The sequence below is a fragment of the Carlito syrichta genome, unplaced genomic scaffold (genome assembly GCF_000164805.1).
Source record: "Carlito syrichta isolate Samal-C Ts95f unplaced genomic scaffold, Tarsius_syrichta-2.0.1 Scaffold308755, whole genome shotgun sequence".
NCBI classification, from domain to species: Eukaryota; Metazoa; Chordata; class Mammalia; order Primates; family Tarsiidae; genus Carlito; species Carlito syrichta.
In genome coordinates this window covers 204,027-228,713 of record NW_007252851.1, presented here as the reverse complement: position 1 = coordinate 228,713, position 24,687 = coordinate 204,027, and the positions used below count along the sequence as shown (strand labels likewise).

Below are 24,687 nucleotides of genomic sequence, written 5' to 3'. Positions count from 1 at the left end.
TATTTATAAAGGACTAACTCACTAACAAGTGCTGCTCATCTTACTTGACAGAATTCCTCTCAGTTGGCCTCCTCCTCAGGCTCATCGTAGCAGCTACCTTGCTGAATGCCTATGACGAACCAAGGAGAATTCTGGGAACTTTAATGATGATGATGATGATGATGAAGAAAACAATGAGAATGGACCTTCATATACTGCAATACTGTGTTCCACCTGTTTTAAGTCCTTTATGCATACTAACTCAAAATACTCACAATACCTACATGTGCTTGTTACTATTATCCTTATTTTACAGAGGAGAAAAATGAGGTGTAAAGTGGTTAAGTCACTTGTCTAGGGTCACAAAGATAAAAAGTGTCTAGATGGGGTTAGAACCCATGCAGTCTGGCTCTGTAGTGACGCTCTTAACCACTACATGCATCGTCTCGTTTCCTTACCATGGTATGTGTGGAACTCATGCTAAGAGAAGATGCTAACTTGCTTAAAAATGCCCATCTAGTAATGGTAATGCTGGAACATCAGTTTTCAAAGGGTGTCTGGGACCCCATAGGAGAACTTTGGGTATGGGGTCCCAAGGTCAAAATTATTTAAAAATAATATTAAGACAGACAGTGGAGTTTTCCAGAGGCTATATGGCATGTGATATCATTATTCTGATGGCTAATGGAAATGTTTGTCTGTTCTTGTGTTTTAAAAAAATTTTGTTTCAATTTTTAATTTGATAAATATTGCTATAACCTACAGAAACAAAAAGTCTTTGGAGGTCCTCAATAATTTTTAAGAGTATAAAGGGGTCCTGAGACTAAAAGGTTTAAGAGTCACTACTGAAGAATAATGTGCCATCAATATATTTTCCAACAGTTCATTCATTCATTCACAAACATTTATTCAGCCCTTGCTATGGCCACATTGTGAGGTGCTAGAGGTATTGGGTGTTGACTGAATATGATAACATTTTTTCCAGGTTTTGATGGTAGTTCTCAACTTACAACTATTCAACTTTGGGTGATTCATGCTTACAGCTCTTTGCCATTTACACCCATGTTACAGTGCTTTGGCCGGCAGAGCATAAACATGTGTTGCCCAGACAACTTTGAGGAAATGGATACCAGCCTTGAACACTGAAGAAAGACCAACTTCTTTGTATCAGGGAAATTTATATTTTTAAAAGTCATCAAATGACCCGAACTTTTTTCAAAAAGCTCTTCAAATATGCCTGTCAGAAATCTAACTTCTCCCCTGAAAAAGAACACTCTGAATTCTACTACTCTGATGAAGTATCCCTTCTTTATCTGATTTGGGACAGCTAAAGTAATGAAGATATTATAAGTGTAGCATGAAACTTCTGTATGGTACTCTGGGATGTTGTACTTTCATACATACAATATAATGTGATTAGTTAGTAGCACATTACATTAGTTCAGCTAATTGATTTTAGCAGACTTTAGATTTATACTGAAAGCACACACCATTAGTATTTACTTAAACAACTGATTAAACATGTTTTTTGTATCGTTATCCCTAAAAACACAGGCACCAGTCTACGGTTTAAGAATAACTCCCTCTTCTAACAATGGTTCTATGGAAAAATTGGAATTGGTCTACATCATTTTGTTGAGGATGCCCTTTCCAGGAATATAACCTTTGCTGCAGGAGCCATCATCCCTTCAGTCTATGCTCAGAATGTTAGCAACTCTACTTCCTGCTCTAAAAAAAGAGGCCAAGTACAATTTGTGGATATTTGGAATAAGTTCATTTACCAGGGTAAACTCCACATCTTATAAATCAAGTGACTGCTGAGTGTTCTGAAATAGAACAATTATTGGATAAATTATGTGACATGGCTTTTATCACTGGTAAAGAAAAGAAAAAGCACTGTAAAACAGAGGTCTATGAAGTTAAGAAATAAGTGTTACACTGTTATAAATTGTTTAGAACAAGTAATACCAAAAAGGAATTAAAAAGAAAAGGGCAGATTTATTTTAAACAGGTTAAGGGGATGGCATGCTATTTCCTCCGAGCCACATAGACTTTGATCTTACCTTCTGATGTCCCGGGAAAGCACCAAGTCTTATTTCAGCATCAACAAAACCTTCTTCGTCCAATGTCACAACTTCACCATTACCTCCATCTTTCCATTTTGGAGATGTCGAGTTATGGACCAGTTTAATTGCTACTGACTTGTGCACAGTGTTTGTATTTGCCCAGTATATTCCAATTTGAAAAGCTTCCTGGAAAAATAATGCCCCAATTATAGAGTATTTTTCTTTACTTTGATATTTTTTACTTCAATGCTCAGGAATTTTTTTGATATTATATAATAGGTTTACTAAGAAAATGAAATATTCCTCCTTGGTTTTTTATATTTTTGGAATGGCAACATACATTTTATTTTGGTTCCTAATGTCTTTTTTATTCACAATGGAATTCATATTTATGGAAGGAGGGGGGAAGAACACACCCAAACTGTGACACTACCCTGGAAATACTAAAGACTTAAAAACTGAAGGCTTCATCTCATTTGACAAGAGAATAACATGCAACACTAGGTCCATATAGGTCAACATTCCAATTCTATAAGGTAATATTATCTGATTATTTTAAAAAAATAAAAATGCAATTGAATAAAGATGTTCATAGACTGAAGCTCAGAAAAGGAATCTGAAATTCTTCTGTATCAGAAAAACATCTTGTTTAGGAGTTCCTTTTACTCTATTTTCTTTTAGATTTATGTGTCTTCTTGAAATGAACTAGCCTTATAAAGAAAGTTCTCTTGTGATAGAACATAAAATCTTCCTGTGATATTTTGTTTTGCAATTAGGTTTTTCTCCCTATGTCAGCTGTGTTGTTAAAATCAACAACTGAGAGAACATCCATAATTATGAACATCCAAGTCCACTTATAAAGGAGAAGTGGCCTTGACAAAAATGGTTGCTTAGAAATCTTCAGTACCTTGCAGATCTCAGAGAAATTCCAGAACAGAAAATACTACCTAGGGGTAGATTGGCACATAATATGCTCTATATTCTTAATATAAACTTGAGTAGACCAGCCCTCATGCTTGTCAAATGCTGTACACAATGAAAATGAGAATGTAACTAGTACAAGTTATCAAGTTTAATAACTCAACCATGAATAGTGCTGATGATAAAAAAATGGTATCAGAAACATCTTTGAATATCAAAGAACATTCCATACCCCTTATGTATGCATCTAAGAGGACAATTTTCCAGAACTGATTCATTCTGTTAAGATCATAAATGCAACCACAGAATGAAATATACTTGTTGAGAGAAAAGAATTCATATTCATTTCAAAAAGTTGTAGTACCTGGAAATTAGGAGGAATAATAATTTTGCCAGCGGGAACCTGTAGCACAATCTTCTCTCCTTCGAACAGCCAGAGGTCCCATTTGGATTGATTGATAAGCAGGGCCCAGGGAAGAAGTTCTATCAACAAGGTTCTAACATATGGCTTCCAGATTGACAGCTTCACTCGCATTGGGCTATCCCACTGACTCAGCTGTTCATTCCTGTTCCAAATACCATATCCAAGAGACTCCATGAAATGTGATGACTTCAGTGTTCATGAAATATGTCTAAGACACACAATGCTCCTGTATAATACCATTTACATCAGAAACATCCAATGCTGACATTTGCATGCAGGAGAAAGCAACTTTTTATGCCATCATGTTCCAGATTATGAATAAAGAAATCTACAGAATACACCTGCTAGATGATAAAAAACAAGAATCTGATAGATTCATGCACATACTTTTTAAAAAACATCATTTATGGTATCTGATATTTTTGTGAATGGTCCTTTCTTAATGTTGAGAAATTTTTGTAGAAAAAGACTGCTGAAGAATGTTACCTGTCAGAATCCTTCTTATTATAGGGCCACATGGGTTGAAAGGACTTTTCTGGTCCATAGAATTCATCAAGGATCTGATTAACTGTGCCTCCAGGGTGTATCTTAGTGACTATTTGCTTAATCAGTGATGTTGATATGGGAACGGCACAATCTGAAGGATCATATTCTTCTCTAAGAAGTGGAAAGGAAAAACAAGAACAGATTTTTTTTCCAGATTTTTTAAGTGGTCTACAGTTTATTGAAAAAAATCCAAACTACCAATGTATTATAGACCAATAGTTTTTTGTAGATTGAGTCCATGTAGGTGATTTAGGAACTTATGGCACACAGTTTTTAGATGATCTGGGCCCTGGATTTTCCCCTTTCTTCTCTCCATCCCTCCAATTCTTGGGTATAGATCTCTATTAATCTCTTCTTCCACTAGATAAATCATGTGTCAGTGAAATCTAAATTAAATTTTCTGATGAGCCCTCTTGGTTATTCCTAAGCTTAATAAGAACGGCTGGATTTTATCTAAACTATAAAAGAGAAGAAGGACAATTTTAAAATAACATTCTCATAAGAAATCATACAAAAATTCTACCCACCTTACCCTCCATCCCCCCACAAAACACAGTGACTTTTCTACTGAATTTCTCTTAGGAAAATGTAAGGATTTTTCTAGTACCTTGCTTGGAATGTTAGGTGATGTACAAGGTCAGGTTCTATGTTTTGCAGTGGTTTTTCTTGCCCTTTTCCAGGAATAATTTGTGTTTCGCTCAATCCCAGACTCCTTTTCTCCAAATGTATGATAATGGGGTCTGGAAGATGACTCCTCATGATAAAAAGAGGGCTGAACACAATCTATAAAAATAAAAGGACAGAGCAACTTTCATATTTGCTTTGTAGCAGTATTCCAGCTGTTTGATGCTGAAGCAAACTTGTAATAAATCTCTTCCCTGGGTCACTCTGACCTTAATTTATTCCAGAATAGGAAAGGTCAGAGTCATATACCATATTTTAGGATTGGGAAAGCACTCACCATTCGTTGTTGCACTTGAGAGTTGGGTTCTAAAGTCAAAACTGTGCACCAAACATAAATAATGGAACTGTTTGAAGATGGCACCTGCACATGAGATAGAAAAGAGTCCTATTAAATCCTAAACAGCTTACTAATTAATCAAAATAAAGCACTGATATAATATCAGTTTGTAAGATAAAAAGAAGTTTAAAGTTATAGAAAAGTAGCCATTAAAAAAAAAAAGGACAACTAAGCAAAAGCAGACTTCATTATGGCATAAAGTGAACATGAGTCGATGGGGCCAACTCCTTCCATAAAGACAAAGGGATTCACAAAAGGAGAGGTTGATACGAGACTGAGTGGCAGAATGGAAGAGAGAATATGTCTTATGGGAATGAAAGTGATGATGGTAAAGATTGAGGAAGAGATAAAAAAATAACAGACTATCACAAAGATCCTTTTTTTTTTTGCAATAGAATCTTTCTCAAAATACAACTCATCTGCATCTGGGAGGGACAGTCTTGGCTATCAGAACTACTGGAACTGATACAAACATGTTGTTGTGGGAAGGGTAGGAAGCAGTTTGAGAAGCACTATTCAGAGTCTTTCGATCTTATTTCAAATCTCTCCCCCTTTTGCATCCATCACTTTTTCATAAATTAAAGGATTTATCAAGTAAACAACATACTGAGAAAGTTTAAAAGTTAAAGCTGCTTTCTTCTAGGCTACACTACTTCTCCTACCTGGATGACAATGCTATGCTCAGGGTCTTTGGATTCCAAGCACACATCTCTTGACCAGTCTTCATCTCCTTTGGCCCTTACACATAACTCTGTCAGTTCATTGTTTTCCAGTATGTATGAAGGCAATTTTTGTTTGGCCATGAGGCAGTCAAAATGTTCCCGAACCACAGCTTGTCCATCTTGACCAATATAATGCTGAACAACTTTTAGTTCTATGCTCTGAGACAAGTAACTACAGATGATTTGTCTTCCACAGATGATGATCTAAAAGACAATAAATAAATACATAAGGATGAATCAATTCAGACCTCATTAACTGGAATATGTAATCATTCATTCAGAGTAAACTATGTTGATGTTAATAGCAAGAAAATGAAGTCTTTAGCTTAGACAGTAGAAGAAGGAAAAAAGACTTAAGTAAAGAATAAATTTTGCCTTGGTCATGTTGAGTTTGCATGTCAAGGACAGACACATAGGCAGAGCCCAGTGCCCAGCTAGCAATACTGGTGGTGCTTGAAAGAGAAGGTGGAGCTGGAGATAAAGACTTATGAAAGAAATATGCACAGACAGAAGATAGTTTACCTGAAAGAGTGAGTGGAAATGCACACCCAGAAACTGACAATAATTTAGTATACAATAGTTTGTAGGAGGTATTAAGAAATGGTTCCTTAAACTGGTTAAAATTGAAAAGATAATGCAAAATTTACTTTTATGCAGCAAATGCTTTTAGAAAGTAAATCCCTCTGGGATGTGAATATTTACCATGATTGGAGAAAATATAACTTTCACATATTTCACACATAAATTTCCTATTTGTAATATTTTTTCAGATTATACAATAATAACAATAACATGTATATGTGTATATATATGAGGGCAGACTATAAAAAACCCAGAATTATCTTTTGGAGGGCAAGCCCCTTGCAATACAGGCTTCCCTTGCTAGATAAGTACTCTAAGAATTCACTGGCATCAATATACCAGCTAGCACTGTTGTGAGGCTGCATTCAGCTTCAGTAAATTTTCTGGACAGTCTATCAACACATTTGTCCATTTTATGATGGGTGATTTATGAGTGCACCTGCCCACACCACACTGAGTGTTCACCAGTTTTTGACCAAAAACGGCATGACCCCTGTGCCTCACCCTCCCTATTTACCCGATATTGCCCCGAGCAACTTTTTTGTTTGTTTCTCTGGGTGAATAAAATCCTCAGAGGGAAATATTTTGATGTGGAAGAGGTGAAACAAAAAATGGCAGATGCACTAAAAAGCATCAAAATTGACCAGTTCAAACACTGTTTTGAGCAGTGGAAAAAGCATCTCGATAGGTGTACTGAATCAAACAAAGAGTACTTTGAAGGCGAGTGACATTTATGCATGTAAGAATACATACACAATTACTTATAAGTAAATTCCAGGGTTTTTTGAGTCCTTCCTCATATATAGTGTACTTACAGGTCTGTGCATATGATAGTTAATTTAACTTGTTTTTTTCTTTATTTTAAATACTTGGGGTACAATTCAGGGTTAGGTATACAAATGTTCATTATACAGGTACCCCTGTTGATGAGGTATCCCCCTTCCTTCCCTGGCAGTTTCCCTCAACTGCCAATCCCTCCCCCTCCCCTGGCAGTTTCCCACTACTGCCAATCCCTTTCTTATAGTATTATGATAATTGTTCAAGGTCCACCTATGAGTGAGAACACACGGTATTCTGTTCTTTGTTTCTTTGATTACTGAGTGTGATAGACTCTAAATCCATCCAAGTTGCTGCGAAGTTCATATGTTTGTCTTTCTTATGGCTGCATAATATTCCATTGTGTATATGTACCACATTTTTTTAATCCAGGCAGCATGGTTCGTTCCATGTTTTTTCTATTGTGAATAGAGCTGCAACAGATATGCATGTGCAGGTATCTTTTTGGTAGAATGACTTGAGTTCCTCCAAGTATATTCCAAATAGGGGAATTGCTGGGTCATATGGAAGGTCAATTTCTGGTTCTTTCAGAAATCTCCACACTATCTTCCAAAGAGGTTGCACTATTTTGTATTCCTACCAGCAGTGTAGAAGTGTTCCTTTATCTCCACATCCTTGCCAGCATCTGTTGTTTGTTTTATTAATGATGGCTATTCTTACTGGGGTTAGGTGGTACCTCATTGTGGTTTTGATTTGCATTTCTTTTGATGATTAGTGAGGTTGAGCACTTTTTCATGTGTCTGTTGCCTGCCTGTATATCGTCTTTTGAGAAGTGTCTATTCATGTCTTTTGTCTACTTTTTAATGGGGCTGTTTATTTTCCTTTTGGCACATTTGAGTTCCTTGTAGATCCTAAATGTTAGGCCTTTGTCAGATATACAGTTGGCAAATATTTTTTCCCATTCTGTGGGCTGTCTCCCTGCTCTCTTGATGGTTTCTTTTGCTTTGCAGAAGCTTGTCAGTTTGATGAGGTCCCACTTGTCTATTTCATCTCTTATAATATGGGCACTTGGGGTTTTGATCAGGAATTGGTTGCCAGTTCCAATTTCCATAAGGGTGTCTCCTGCATTTTCTAAGATTCTTATAGTTTGAGGTTTTATGTTTAGGTGTTTGATCCATTTCAAGTTAATTTTTGTGTATGGTGATAGGGAGGGGTCCTATTTCGGTCTTCTGCATGTGATCAGTCAGTTTTCCCAGCACCATTTCCTGAATAGGGTTCTTCTCTCTCCAGTAATTGTTGCTGGAGGCTTTGCCACAGATGAGCTGGTTTAGAAATTGAAGCTTTGCTTCTGGAATCTCTATCCTGTTCCATTGGTTTGCATGCCTCTTCTTATATCAATACCAGGCTGTTTTGATTATTGTAGCCTTAAAGTTTGAAGTCTGGAGGTGTGTTTAGTTAATTTTAGTGTGTCAACTTGACTAGGTTATGGTATGCCCACACATTTAGTCAAAGTATTCTGAGTGTGTCTATGAGAATGTTTCTGACCATCCTCACAGACACACACACTCAGAATAGTTAACATTTGAACTGGTACAGTGAGTAAAGAAGATTGCCCCCCCTCCAATATGGGTGAGCACCATGCAATCAAAGAAAGACCTAATTGAATGAAAAGGGACAAGTAAAAGGGAACTCATTCTTCCTGACTACTTGAGCTGGGACATTGGTCATTTCTGGCCTTTGGACTTGGACCGAAACATTGGATCTTCTTGAGTCTTTAACTTCCCAGCTTATGGAATGGAACTTACACCATTGGCTCTCCTTGTTCTCAGGCCTTTAGACTCAGACTGGAACTACACATTGGCTGCCCTCGGTCTCCGGTTTGCTGACTGTAGATCCTGGGACTTCTAAGATTATGTCACATGTTCCATAATAGTATGAATCAATTTATAATCAATCATTTTCTCTCTTTCTCTCTGTACCCATATACCACCCCCCAACTCTATTAGTTCTGTTTCTCTGGAGGACCCCTAACTAATCCAAAGCATTTTCACAAATTAATACTTTGTTCTCACAGCAACTTTATAAAGTAGGTGTTACTATGACTCCCTATCTTAACAAGGAGAAAATGTATGCACAGATATATTGAATAACTTGCCTGGTGTTACCCAGGCAGTCTAGCCCAGAGTCTATCACTCTGATAGTCTCTCATACAATTAATGCCTACTAAAAGAAAACTTAGACACCATAATAAAGAGAATAAAGGCTGTCCATCATAACATAAATGTGTCAGACATCAATGGTGATCTTTCCAATAGTTAGTCCCTCCTTTTCTCTTGCTGCTAAAAGTCCTGATTTGGTTTAGGTATCAGAAGGCCAAAAAGTGCTCAGGAAAGGTAGATACCTCCCTTGCTCCCTGTGGCTGTATCATAATTGGTACAAATTAATCCTGGTCATTCCATTCTTCTTACTGTCAACGATTAGGGTAAACATAGGACTCTGTTTTGGCTAATAATATAAAAAGGGAAGACTGGTAAAAGGCTCTGGGAAAGATTTTACTCCTTGATAATAAAGGAGACAATCTGAGAAGAGAAGCCCTCCTTTTCTGTCATGGAAGGTGTTGTGAGAGGATGTTTACAGCTTTTACTGCCTTCTCAGACCCAGCAGCAAATCCAAGAGGATGAAAGAGAAGCAAATACAGCACCCAGCTGCTTATTTAACCACACTGAACCAGCCTTCTTCCTTAGTGTTTTGTGAAACAATACATGTAAAATAGTAATAATAATAGTATTTGCCTCACTAACCTGCTTGAAGTTTTAAAAGTATATTTTCTTTTTTTATTTTTGAGTTGGAGTCTCACTCTGTCGCCCAGACTGGAGTGCAGTGGCCGCTCCTGGCCACCGCAGCCTTGACCTGCTGGGCTCCGGTGATCCTTCCGCCTCAGCCTTCCAAGTAGCTGGAACTACAGGCACGTGCCACTACGCCCGGCTAATTTTTTGATTTATTGTAGAGATGAGATCTCGCCAAGTTGCCCATGAGGGTCTCGAACCCGTGGGCTCAGGCAATCCACTCATCTCAGCCTCCCAAAGGCACGGAATTACAGGCTGAGCCACCGAGCCTGGCTTAAAAAGTATATTTTACAATTTCAAATTGAAAGCATCCCAATTGATACATCTTTTCATGTCATTAAGAGTACTCGGTAGGCTGGGCGTGGTGGCTCACATCTATAATTGCAGCTCTTTGGGAGGCAAAGGCGAGAGGATTGCCTGCGCTCAGGGGTTTGAGACCTACCTGAGCAACATGGTGAGACCTTGTCTCTACAATAAATAAAAAAATTAGCCGGGTGTGGTGGCGCATGCCTGTAGTTTCAGCTACTTGGAAGGCTGAAGCAGAAGATCGCCAGAGCCCAGCAGGCCGAGGCTGTGGTGGCCATGAGGATACCACTGCTCTCTAGCCTAGGTGACAGAGTGAGACTCCAACTCAAAAGAAAAAGCACTCTGTAACCACAATTTTACATGTACTATTATTTCTACAAATAAATAACTATATATGAACGAACTATTATTTAACTGAAACAAACCTGCTAGAGTAATAGACCAAAAAATAAATGTAATTGTTGCTTTACATTTGTTGTGTTATTTGAATAGTGAGGTTTAGCGTCTTCTAAACATTTATTTTCCAGCTATCCATTTGAATTTTTTTTAGTAGGAGCACATCTGTAAAACCAAGCTGCGCTTAACTGTTATATTTCCCCTAGATACTCTAGCCATTATAAGCTTTCAAAACTATGCTTTCACAATAACAAACCATAAAAGTCAAGTGAACCATGGTCCTAAATTAGCAACAAACTTTTCTTTAGCATATGCTAGGGGTTACTAGACACTCATGGTAAGTCTTATGATGCTATAGCATTGCCTAATTTTAAATAAACATTTGAAAACTCTGAAGCAGTATTTAACTCTTCTTATTCTCGATGTGCCCAGGCTTGACAATACAGGCACATGGCGCTTGCTTCAGAACCTTTGGAACCCAGGAGATTTAGAAGAGAATTTTGCTGTCTCTCACAGAAACCACAGAATCTCTGCAACCATCTGGGACTCACTTTGTTTCAAGACAAAGATCCTCTTGGTAGGTTTTTATAGTCTCATTTTCAACTAAAAGGCCTGTTAAATAGGCTTTCAAATTTGATAAAAAGAAAATTCTTAAAAGTTGCCAGGGAGGGAAGGCCACTTAGATGAAGGGAAATCCAAAATGGCCACTTAACGGCATGGTGCCCTTTCAGGGTTGCTCCTGTGCAGGCTTCAGGAGAGCTATGTCTGCTTTTCTTCAAAGTGGCAAAACTTACAGGACCTTTATTTTGAAAATTATGACTGGAATTTCAAGATTAATTTATCAGTTGAAGACAGCTACTTAATTTTTTAAAATGTAGGGTTTCTCTTTAATATACATTTCCAGGTTTCACACTAATTCCCCTCCTTCCACAAAGCCACAAAGATGTGTATGGAAGATTTCCACATATGATTTTACTTAGCAGGTTTCAGAACTCTTATTAGATCAGTGCCAAGGAGAATACTGATATTAAAGAATAACTCCAGAGCACCAGATGCACTGGAAAATGATATCTTAACCATGATTAAAAATATATGTATGAGAATACAACTATACTTATGTATGTACATACATTTGAGTTTCTAGAGTGATAAAGGTTTCCTCAACAAAGGGATGAGAAATATGGATGCAAATATGTGTACATGAATATGTACAACGTACAAAGTTCCTGAGAAATTTTCTATGTGGTCAATTTTCATTCAGTTGGGGGAATGAAAGGGGTATAGGAAAAGCAGAGTGCAGATAATCCAACATTCATGTTTAGCAAACTCCATTGTCCAGGGGCATGTTAATATGGTTAAGGTACATCAGGGATCTGCATACACTCAGCTCCTCAGAAAGGCCTTGGTAATTAGGCAGCTGTGGTTTATTGCAAATTTCCAGGCCCAGGTGGGGTAGAAGGAAAGAAGCCAAGATGTGAGGGAGTCGAGAATCCACAAAACTCTTCTGAAGCTTGGTTCCTTTCTTCCTTTCTAACCTCGCCAATTGAGGAAATCCTGTCTCTGATGTACTTTAATTAGAGCTAATCTGGATGCTAGATAAACTACTCTCACAAGAGAAATTTAAACTCAACTGAAGAAGACATTTAAAACTTTTGCTTGTGTTTACGTGTATATCTATAAGTGGTGGAGAGGGCAGGGGTGGGGAGAGAAGTAAAACAGAATTTTTTAGAAATGTATTTTTTAGAAATGTATTTTTTAGAAATGTATTGACCAACATTTTGGTTATTTGGTATACTGCTGCAATGTGTCATATCTGTGCAGGCACATTGTATATATTAATCTATTCCTGAAATTTAACATCATTCCTTATGATACATAGTATTTATATAAGAATGACGCTACTGTAGTAACACAAAAAAGTCCAACTAGTGTTACTCAAGCCTGAGAACCTTTCAGGATGATAATTGTAACTAAAGTGTACTGGGCTATGGCAGTGGGACAGGCATGTTGTAAGCACTTTTTTTAATTTAAAAATTTTTATTTTTATTTTAAAGATGTGGAGTACAATTCAGGATTAGGTATACAAGTGGTCATCATACAGGTAAAGTTTGGGCCTCCCTTTGGTCCCCACTTGGCCTGGTTTGAGATCAGGTACGCTTATTGATGTTTTGTGCCTCCCTCCCCTGGTAGTTTCTGGCTGCAGCCAATCCCTTTCTTATAGTATTATGGTAAATGCTCAGGGTCTGCTTATGAGTGAGTTGTAAGCACTTTATCCACACAAACTCGTTTAATCTTTGCACTAACTTCCTGAGGAAGGCACTATTACTATCCTCATTTTACTGGTGAGGAAAGTGATTCACAAAGAGATTAAATAACTTGCTGAAGCTCACACAACTAGCTAGGGTATAAAGTCAGGTTGCCTATGATCTTAACCACCAGGACACACCATTAAAACCATTTTGCTATGGAGAGACCCTGCTATTTCACTAATTGATAAATGTTCTAACAATCACATGCAAAGTAATTGAAACACCTGGGAAGGTTCAGACTGGGGTTGTGGTAGTCAAAGTATAATCCCTGGACCAATGGCATCAGTATCACCTGGAAACTAGTTAGAAATGCAAACTAAAGGCCACACCCAGTCTGAAATTCTGGGAGTAGAGCCCAGATATCTGTTTTAACAAGCCCTCCAGGGAATTCTGATACACACTCAAAGGAGAACTACTGGCCTAAAGAGATGGAAACTAAGGAGTAACATGCTGGCTCCCCTCATGTTTTGAAGAGCTGTAATGTAGAGGAGAGATGTTGTGAAGTCCTCACAAGTTGTTGTGTGCTTGTTGTAAATGCCTCACAGTTCTAGGGGATGGTAAAAGCTGGTGGAATGATGAAATATTTTGGTTCAAAATTAGGTAAAAACTTAGCTGGTGGTAGCCAACTAAGAAAGGGCTGCTGTGTGAGGGAAGAAGCCTCTCATTACCTGAACTATTCAAACAGATGTTGAATGACCATTTCTCAGACATGGTAGTGAATGGGAAGGTAGATAAGGTATTCTTGAAACCATGAGTGACAAAATTGGAAAAACCAGTATATATTTATTGGGCAGATATTCACTGAGAGCAAATTCATGTAAGAGAGTTCTGAGGGCAGATGGGAGGTAGTGACACTTCTTATTTTTTGACTCAAAGCTCACACCAGGAGCCTGGTCCCCTCATGAGTCCTTCAGTAAGACTCACCTGTCCCGTAGTTTGTTTATGATGTACTGTCTACTGGGAATGCTCTCTCTTAATCCAAATTCTACATATTTTCCAAAGCCCTTCATACTTACTGTCACTTGTATACAATGTTGGGTTTATATAAATTTGCACTTTAAGGGCAAAGATTGTGCCACATACTTGGTGTCTTCCATTTTACCCTGTTCCACTGTGGGCAATTAAAATAGATATTCTGAGGAACGATCAGTTATTTGGGGAAACTCTTCCATGCTCCTTTTCTGAGACTCCTGTGCTAGAGTTTTCTTTTCATTTCTTTGGCCCATAATAAGAATAACATCAATCCAGCTCCCTGATTAGGTGCAGACCAAGAATGTATATGGTATGGGTCCTACTGTTCATCTCACCAGTTGCTTCCTGCTTACTCCTTGGCATACAGCAATAGAATAGCCCCTACTGCTCAGCAGGGGAATCTCTCCTTTTCCAAGGACTGAGTGCTATTTCTATCATGTCCTCAGTTCACATAAGCTTTGGATAGACTGTTACAATCCAGATGCAGATGTATATGTTAAAACTCTTATGACAAATCCAGTTATTATGTGTGCAGTGCAGCCAGTTTTCAGATTTTAATACTTCCTTTTTTTCTTTCTATTCTTGTCATATGCTCCACGCTTGAAAAACATCTTTTGGAAACCACATTTTCACATCTTAAGAACACACAAAAAAAGTGTCAGATACTTTTTTTCCCTTTGCAGGCTTAGAACTTCAAAAACAGCCAAAAGGAAGTTTTATAAAATACGTAAAAATATGTGCTGAGAGCCGAGGTTTTATATGCCAAGAGTTAGGCTACAGTGAATTTTTACTGCAGTTAATATTAACTCCTAGGAAAAGAAAAGCTTACTGGAGACCCAGGCCCACTCTGTCAGGGGAGAGTATCCCAACACTTCCTCACAGATCATTCTCATGCAAGAGCCAACTCCTGGTTATCCACTGGCGGATTATCCAGAATCACCACCACCTTTGGTTCTTTTCCTTTTCAATAAAGGCCTTTTGGCTATTTCACAGCTCATTAGCACCTCCACCAGAAGGTAGGTGGTGACAGGGAGAAGAGGTGAAACTAAACTCAGTAAATTTTACTGCTCGTTAGCAGCTCTTGTAAAAGACCTGGGACAAGGGGTCTGAAGCCATCATCATCATCAGGATCATGGACAAGCTCGTATTAAGCGCTCACATGCATGGTAGTAGTAGTCTTCACTAGGCAGAACCACTGTGACTTTTAAAGAAAATTATTATTTATTTTCATTTCTTTAAGTTTCATCTCCATTACATCAGATAATTAAGAGTTGTCTGGGCCATAAACACAGTGAAACTTACCTGTTTTTGCACTCCATTGAGTTGCTGAACCTTGATGATGAGTGAAGCAGTTCGACCCTTGTACTGAATTGTTCTAATGAAAGTTCCGGAATGGTCCACACTGAAAGGCTCTGACCAACGCCAGTTGCCCCAACCTTCAATACAGATGTGTAACAGCTGGAGAGAAAAACAATAATCGTCATAATGCCAAACGTGCCAACAAAAATCTCGTCCTAAAATGAAAGTCTCATTGCTGGAAAACCTTTCTATTTGTAATATTTAGCATCTGTTTTCTTTCTAACCTGCATTATTCATCCACTTCCAGCTTATTCCACCAGGCTAAGAATAGCAAATATGCCACATAGAGTCAACATGGTTTTCCAGATCATATTTTAAACCTGTTTAAAAATAACTGTCCTATCGAATGGTGAAAAGCCTGCTGAACATTTGAGAAAAGACCATTCCATTCATCTGGAGGACAAGAAGGTTGAAATGTGAGATCAAAGAACCTTGGTCTTGGCTGATAGTTTATTCCTTCTTATGGCTAGACAGTAATTAAAGTTAAATCTGGTTTGTGGTATTTTTGACCCTAAATTGCTGTTACTTATTTTTTCTTTTGATAAAGGACAAAATAGCAATTTGAAGATGCAGTTTGTTTAATATACTCTCCTTATGAGATCACATACATACCAAATTAGAAATACTTTCAGCATTTTAAATGTAATAGAAAATATATTTGGTCTTTCTTTTTTTCACTATGTATTTATTGTAACTTTTACCAAATGAGTCTCCTGATATATACTTATATTTATTCATATAATATTTCCACTTTTGGTCATATTTGGGTTTGTTTTGTGGCTATTCAAATATGTCCTATTTCTATTCCTACTCAGTAACTGCAGCTAAGAAAATCAGTTTAACTACATGAGTATTAAAAAAAAACACATAATAATTAGTACTTCTTTAGGAAACAGGCTTAAATGAAAATAAACAATGTTCTATGATTTGTAAGTACAAGGAAAGAAAACAGACTTTTTATTTTTATTTTTATTTCATTGGTTTTAAGGGGTACAAATGATTTTTGATTACGTGGATGCCTTGTACAGTGTCGAGGAAGCCTGTGCTTTAAGTGTATTCTCTAGCCCCACCTGTGCATTCTGTACCTGACAGGTGATTTTTCATTGCATACCTCCCTCCCGCCTTCCCCTTTCTGAGTCTTTAATGTCCATCATGCCGGAAAATTGACGTTAAAAAATTATATGGGCCAGGCGCGGTGGCTTAGCCTATAATCCCAGTACTTTGGGAGCACTCAGGATCGCCTGAGCCCAAGGGTTCGAGACCAGCCTGGGCAACTTGGTGAGACCTCCCGTCTCTACAATAAATCACAAAAACTAGTTGGGTGTGGTGGCGTGTATCTGCAGTTTCAGCTACTTGGAAGCCTGAAGCTGAAGGATCACCTAAGCCCAGCAGGTCGAGGCTGTGGTGGCCGTGAGTGTGCCACTGCACTCCAATCTGGATATTTTTTACCAGTAAGCCAAACATTACAAATATTTAATTGATTATGGATGTGAGGAGAAGTGTTATAAATATTCTTCTCCCACTTAACTTTGGGACTCCAACTCAAAAAAAAATTAAATGATACACAATTTAAATTCTTCTCTCACATCGCATATAAATATTTTTAACAGAGCTAATCAAAGATGAATCTCACGAAACACTTCGAATTAACACACTGAATAAAACTTTGAAAAAACATCCTGTAAAAGCTATCATAATAGGCCCTTACAATAAATATACTGATTTACATGGGAATTGCCAAAATAATAAAATTCTTGAGCGAAGCAAATTATTTTTTAGTTTCAGCCCTAGAAGGAGCCCTGATAACATGCTTAAGCTTTAAAAGTTTTGATGAATGATTAAGGTGGGGCTTTAAAAATTTTTAAATATCTGAATAAAGTATTTTAAGAAAATCTCCTAATTCATCTCCCTGCTTTTAATATGGCCCCACTCCAGTTCTTGCTTCACACAACTGCCAGTGATCCTGTGAAATCAAAAGGCTACTGGTCAGGTGACTTCTAAAAAAGAAGGCTAACAGCTAAGAAAAAAAATCCTGGACAGCAAATAACTTTAGGGAAAATATGGTCTCATATATACTCTGCAACATAAAAGTACCAGGGTATCTTTGATGTTTAAATATTGGTTACAGGGAAAAAAGGAAAAACAATAGCAGTGTTTGGAACCATTTCAGTTTTTTATAGCAGCAACTGGGAATCAAGCTCAGGGCACACACAAAACTAAAAGAAACAAGAAAGTTGTTTTCTTTGGAGAGACTAGTAGCTGGAGATGACAAAAAAATAATGAGGCAAGGTACTTAAGGTCAACCTCAACTATATTTTTCCTGAACATTTCATAGACTCTAGAGAAAGTTTTAATATACAAAATGTAATTTTAAGTGAGGAGTGTTCATATTTGCATATTAACTCAGTTTTAGATAGTTGCTTACTCTATACACACAGCTTGTAAGGACTCAATGTCACCAAGGAATATGCTGTCAGGTTTTGCTTGGCAGGTATTTGTTCTTTGAATGTTGGCACAGATATTTTATTTGAATTATGAAAATTCAAATACATTTGGATTTAGTTCACAGAAAAGTTAAGTGGGAGAAAAACATTTATAACACTTCTCCCCACATGCATCATCAATTAAATATTTGTAATGTTTGGCCTACTGTTAAAAAAATATCCAAATATCACTGGCAATTAGATGCATATAATTCATTAAGAAAAGAACTACACTCTTAAGAGTGAAATCTACAAAAACAATTCAGGAGACCCAAGTGCATGTTAGTCCTCCTTCCTATGGTGTAATTGCCACTGCCTGGTAACCTGTAGCATGAGATTTGACATGGGATGGCAGTGCTCAGATACCCACAGACACCAAGCCAGGCTGGGAAGCTTTGTTCTTGCTGGATCCACTGACTAACCTTCACTGTAACAGGTGCTGAAAGTCTCCATTTAGTAACAAATTCCTGTATATTTTTATTTCTATACAGAAGGAAGTATGAAATCAGGCACAAAAAAGTGAGATGTGCATTGGACTACCTGATTTTAATGAGATTTCTTTATAGCATTCATCCAATGCATTTTTATTATTCAGGTACTATAAGGAAGGCAATGTGCTAGACATAATAGAGGAAAATGGGAGGAAGAGATGTGTTCTTTGCCTCACAAAGAGGTTATTATAATCTTACAGGGAAATTAAGGAAAGAGCAAATATCTAATATGAAAGCAGGAGATGTAAAAAGTGCTACAATAGTCCAGATAAGGGAAGGTCTGCCTCAGGGTGCTGTGATTAAGAGTACATCAGGATTTAATTTGCGTTTCTCTGGTGACTGGTGATGATGAGCATTATTAATATATGTTTTTTTGCTACTTGTATGTCTTCTTTTGATAAATGTCTGTTCATGTCTTTTATCCAACTTAAAAAAAACTTTATTTATTATAAAGATGTGAGGTACAATTAAGGGTTAGGTATATAAACACCAATCATGCAGGCACCCTTGTTGATGAGGTATGCCCCTCCCTCCCCTTATCCACTTTTTAATGGAGTTATTATTATTGTTTTTTTAGTTGAGGGGTTTTGCTTTTTTGCCCAGGCTAGAGCTGAGTGGCACAGTCATGGCTTACTGCAGCCACCAACTCCAGGGCTCAAGTGATTCCCCTGCCTTAGCCTCCCGAGTAGCAGGGACTATAGGTCCATGACCCAATGCTGGCTATTTTTAAAAATTTTTTGTGGAGAGGAGGTCTCACTATGTTGCCTAGACTGGTCTCAAACTCACAGGCTCAGGCAATCTTTCTCCTTTGGCCTCCCAAAGTGCTGGGATTACAGGTGTGAGCTACTGCGCCCAGGATGGTCTTTTTCTTGTTGAATTTTGAGCAATGACGTGGAAAAAAGGGAATGCTTATACACTGTTGGTGGGAAAGTAAATTAGTATAACCGCTATGGAAAACAGTATGGTGATTTCTCAAAGACCTAAAAATAAACTACCATTTGTCCTAGCAATTCCATTACTGGGTATCTGCCCAAAGGAAAAGAAATCATTATATCAAAAACATATCTTGCATGGATCTGTTTATTCACTATTCACAGTAGCAAAGTCATGGAATCAGCCTCAATGTCCATCAACAGATGAATGAATAAAGAAAATGGACACACACACACACACACACACACACACACACACACACACACACGTGTATATACACATGCACCACGGAATACTACACAGTCATAAAAAATAATGAGATTATGCCTTTTGCAGAAATGTGGATGGAGCTGGAGGCCATTATCCTTAGTGAACTCACTCAGAAACAGAAAATCTGATACCACATGTTCTCATTTTTAAGTGGGAGCTAAATGGTGGGTACACATGGCCATACAGAAGGAAATAAAAGACACTGGGAACTTCAAAAAGGGGAAGGATGGAAGAGTGAGAATTGAAAATTATCTCTTGGGTATAATGTTCACTATTAGGAAGAGGGGTATACTAGAAGGCCAAACCCCACTATTATGTAACATATCCCTGTAACAAACCAGCACATGCATCTCCTGAATCAATTAAAAATAATACAATATAATAAAAAAATAAAAATAAGGAAAACTTCAGGAAGCAGCTGGGCCTCAGAGTTTGGGTAGAATTCCAACTGGCAAAGATGACAGTTCATTCCCAGGCCAAAAATACGGCTTAGGGCAAAGTTGATAGTCTCAACTGGCCAGAGAAAAAGGAACATGAAAAAAAGGGGGACAAGGTCAGACAGGTAGGTTGATCTAGATTGTGGCCAGTGATTCACTAAACTAAGGAATTTGCACCATACTCAGGAATTGGTGGGTGATCACTGATGCTTTCCATATAGGTAAGCAACATGCTGGCAGAAGAGTGAGGGTGGTGTGGAGATGCAGGAAACTGAGATGAGAGGCAATGTGGGCCAGATATATGGGGGAGGGGAAAGCAATGGGCTTTATAAAACAATCACCAACCTTTTTATGGGCAGCCCAAGGCATTTTTTTGTTCTCTTATCAATTTGGAAATTTCCTTTCACCTCTTTTCTATTAAGAGTTTTCCTGACTGACTCACTTCCTCCACCATCTTTCCATCTATTCAGACTTTTCATTCTTTTTGGCCTACTTAGCTAGTGTCTAATATTTTCCATCGGGGGAAAAGTCAAACAGGAACCACTCTTGTTGAAAGTTTTCAATGACAACTGAAACTAAGCAATAAGGCAGGTTGTACAGTGGCCACACTCGTTGGAAGGTCCCAAGGGGTTACATTTTCTTTTTTTTCCAGCAGACCCTAGTGCTGTGCTGGCAGCCAGACTAAATTCATACTTTTTCCATTGAAGACTTCAGATGGGAGCATATACAGCTTTCAACTCTCTCTTTTTTCTTTTTTCTATACAAAACAAAACCTAAAACAGAATTACTGATCAGGGAATTTGGGATCAGCTCTGAGGACCACCCACAGTCATGTCCAAAGGGAAATTCCTGAACTGATATATTTAGGAGGAAAGAAAAATAAGATAAAATCTAGGAAAACAGAGTACACCAAGGAAGAGAGAGAGAAAAAAACAGTAGATGCTTAAGTGAAAATTTAAAATTACATCTTAAATGTAAATGATAAAGGTACTGGATTTTTTTGGTGAATTTACATATTTCATTATTCACTTAAAAATTGTCAAGATTTTTTCCTACCTCAGTAATCACAAATTAAAAATTTGTCTTCAGACTCATTTGTGCATTTTTTTTGTATTTTATAATAACTGACCCTACAGTAAAATGTAATGCTCTAGAAAGAAGCTAAAGATTTAAACAACTTCAAAAAATTTCCTAATCGTATTCATTGAAGAAATTTTAATCTGAAAAAATTAACATGTAATCCAAGTGAAATAAACTACTGAATATATATATTAGAATATGTTTTTGTATAATACATTTTTTAATATATAACAAAATGTAAGCCCCATTTATTTTTTAAATTTCTAAACTCATCACTTAGGATATCCCAAGAGCCTAGTATATAGTAGGCGATCAATAAATATTTGTTGAATAAATAAATTAAAATTAGTGAAAAATAACCAAAAGTAAGTATTCAAAAGTTTTAGTGGTGATATTTGTATATAAAATGGTATCATATAATGAGTATTAAATCAACATATTTAGAAAAGTTTTTCTATTTTGAATGATCTTCTAACACAGTAGATTTGTCTTACAGCAACAATTATATTAGAATAAACTACACATCAATGTAATCCCTCAGATCCATAATTCAGACATTGCAGTGTCAATATTAAAACATCAAGTAGACCCAAAATGATGTAATAGGTGAGCATCAGGAGTAAAAATTAAGTGAAAATACTAACAGAAAAATCTTGCCTATCCAAAATAATATCTGGAAAGCAAATTAAACAGATCAAAGTTAAAATCACTTATTTGAAATACATGAGTCTCAGTGGAACTGATAGTACATTTCACATTACTAAATTAGCATTAAAATGAAATATGTTGCTTTTTCAAGGCAGTGAATCCAAGGATGTTCACAGTACCTAAAATAATGCTAAATACCCAGTAGAAAAATTCTAGATAACAACTAATGCTTGGTGTCATCATGATTCAATACTGAAACTCTTAGGACCCTATGTATCCTTTCACATTTACAGAATACAGTTTCTCACCTAAGAGAATGATTAAGTGGAAACAAATAAAATTGAATTATTTTTGGACTCTTTGATGCAGTTTATTTGGGTAGAGAGGAGGAGAAAGAAAGCTAAATTATGAAAGTCTTTCCAGATCCCTTTTAGAGGGTGGTACAAAAAAGGCTTCATTATCATAATACAAGTGTCGGGCAATTTACTCTTCCATAAAGTATATGTGCTGTAGGTTTCCCCTCAACGTTGCTTGAATTCATTGAAGGCTACAAATACTGTATACAATTAGCATGGAACAGCCCCTTTTTTTAGAGATAGGGTCTTGCTCTGCCACCCAGACTGAAATGCTATGGTGCTATCATAGCTCACAGCAATCTCACTGCACCACACCCAGCCACAACCAATGTTTTGTGTGTGTCAGGTTTCTCTCTTTGTAGGAGATTGTTTCACTTGGGAGGTCGAGGAGGAAGGATTACTTGAGGCCAGTAGTTTGAGACCAGCCTGGGCAACACAGCAGGACACTGTCTACAAAAATTTAAAAAATAAAAAATTAGCCAGGCTTGGTGGCACAAGCCTATAGTACCAGCTACTTGGAAGGCTGAGGTAGGAAGATCGCTTGAGCCCAGGAGATTGAGGCTGCAGTGAGCCAGGACTGTGCCATTGAACTCCAGCCTGGGTGACAAAACAAGACCCTGCCTCAAAAAAAAAAAAAAAAAAAAAAGTTTGTTGGTAACCCTTGTAACGAAACTCTTCATTCCAATACTGACTCATCAGTTCGATGAAAGAATTTATCCTAAGGTTATCCTAAGGTAATAATTACAGATGTGTGCAAAGATTTATCTACATGTGTGTTGATTCCAGCACTGTTTTAATAGTAAAAATTTGGCAGTGCTAGAAAATTGGTCAAATAATATAAAGTAGGAAACAATTTATTATCCTTTATTGGACATTATGCACTAAGCACTGGGCTAACTACTTTTTATATATTGACTTATTTATTCCTTAAGACAATTTTGTAAGGTAGATGTTTTTATTCCCTTTTACAGATGAAAAAACAAATGAAAGTACAAAGAGGCTGAGTGACTTCTTCAGAGCCACAGCCGGGGAGGAGAAGGTTTATAAGATTTGAACTGAGGTACACTTACTCAGAGCCTCTATTTATAATCAGACTTATAATGTAGAGCTCTCTCAACTTTGAAAACAATTGTATATGTATATCTTGTTTTTATTTTTTTGAGTTGAAGTCTCACTCTGTGACCAGGCTGGAGTACAGTAGCATGATTACGGCTCACTACAGCCTCAACCTCCTAGGCTCAGGCAATGTTCCCACCTCAGCCTCCTGAATAGCTGGGACTCCAGGCATGTGCTACCAAGCCTAGATACTTTTTTCTTTTTGTAGAAGCAAGGTCTTGCTGTATTGCTGGTCTCTAACTCCTGGTTCAAGCAACGCTCCTGTCTCAGCCTCCCAAAGTGTTGGGATTAGAGGCATGAGCCACTGCACCCAGCCTGAAAACAATTATGGCATGAAAAAATGTTAGCACAATCAGTTAACAATAGATTAACTTAAAAAAGAACACCACATTACAAAAAGGTATGTTCAGGGCATTCAGTTTTGTAAAATAAATGAACAAAATTATACATATTTATTCCTAAGGAAGAAAAAGGCTAGAAATATGCCAGAATGCTAACACTGGTTGTTTTGGGGTTGTGGAATATATGTTTTAAGTTTCCTTTTTTCTTGTGTTTTGTGTGCTTTCATGTAATTTCCAAATTTTATATTATAAATGTCTTATTTTGCAATCAGATCAAATGAATGTGATTAAAATTAAAAATGTCTAATAGAATACATACAAAGTCTTCATTTCAGGTAAAAATAAATTATATATTTCTATTTTGAAAATTCAAATTCAACCCCTTGCAGGAAGTGCCCCCATATGTCCTCGTCAAAGTGAAAACTTCCCTCCTTGCTCTCTGGGTACTTTGCAAGAGGGAGACACGCTCCTCAGTTCATCTCTGTAGACCTCACATCTCTTAGCACAGTCTGGCTTGCTATATTGCTACTTTGCATATTCATGTGATTCTTAGAGCAGTTTAATGTGATTATGTGCCTTTTATCCCCCCTAAGGCAATAGTATTTTTTTTTCAATTTAGCAAATATTTTAACGGTTCTATAACTAGTAAATGTTTATCATAAGCAAACTAACTGTGCTACACATGATAGATAAAGAAAAAGAGGAGGTACTTTACTTGGGCTGAACATGCTTACAGTATAGTGGAAAAACATATTCAACAAGAATAATTATACTGTAAAGTTTTACTAGAGACTAAGAAAAAAAGGACTCCAGAGATATTCTGCTTGGGGAATTTAAAAGTTTGACCAGAGGACATTATTTTACTTAACCCAAAAAATAACATGAAAAAGACATGCTGAAATAGAATAAAAGATGGCAATATTAAGCCTGTAATCCCTGCACTTTGAGAGGCTGAACTTGGCGAGACCTCATCTCTACAATAAATCAAAAACTAACCCTGGCTCGGTGGCTCAGCCTGCAATCCCGCGCCTTTGGGAGGCTGAGGTGAGTGGATTGCCTGAGCCCGCGGGTTTGAGACCCGCCTGGGCAACTTGGCGAGACCTCATCTCTGCAATAAATCAGAAATCAGGCGGGCGTGGTAGCGCGCGCCTGTAATTCCGGCTACTCGGAAGGCTGAGGTGGAAGGATCGCCGGAGCCCAGTGGGTCGAGGCTGCGGTGGCTGGGAGCGGCCACTGCACCCCAGTCTAGGCGAGGGAGTGAAACTCCAACTCAAACAAACCAACAACAAACAAACAAACGAACAAA

At 37.4% G+C, this 24,687-nt stretch overlaps 1 protein-coding gene across 1 annotated transcript in view; it reads right to left on the bottom strand.

The window, feature by feature from the left end:
* VPS13B (vacuolar protein sorting 13 homolog B) overlaps nucleotides 1-24,687 on the bottom strand; it is a gene marked incomplete at its 5' end in the record, with an annotated part of 272,185 nt that overhangs the window by 49,763 nt on the left and 197,735 nt on the right. The window contains 7 exons of the mRNA XM_008065666.2: nucleotides 2,043-2,231; nucleotides 3,331-3,532; nucleotides 3,877-4,047; nucleotides 4,544-4,719; nucleotides 4,898-4,981; nucleotides 5,620-5,883; nucleotides 15,170-15,325. Of these exons, the coding sequence (XP_008063857.2) occupies nucleotides 2,043-2,231; nucleotides 3,331-3,532; nucleotides 3,877-4,047; nucleotides 4,544-4,719; nucleotides 4,898-4,981; nucleotides 5,620-5,883; nucleotides 15,170-15,325 (1,242 nt within the window). The remainder of the gene's footprint in view (nucleotides 1-2,042; nucleotides 2,232-3,330; nucleotides 3,533-3,876; nucleotides 4,048-4,543; nucleotides 4,720-4,897; nucleotides 4,982-5,619; nucleotides 5,884-15,169; nucleotides 15,326-24,687) is intronic.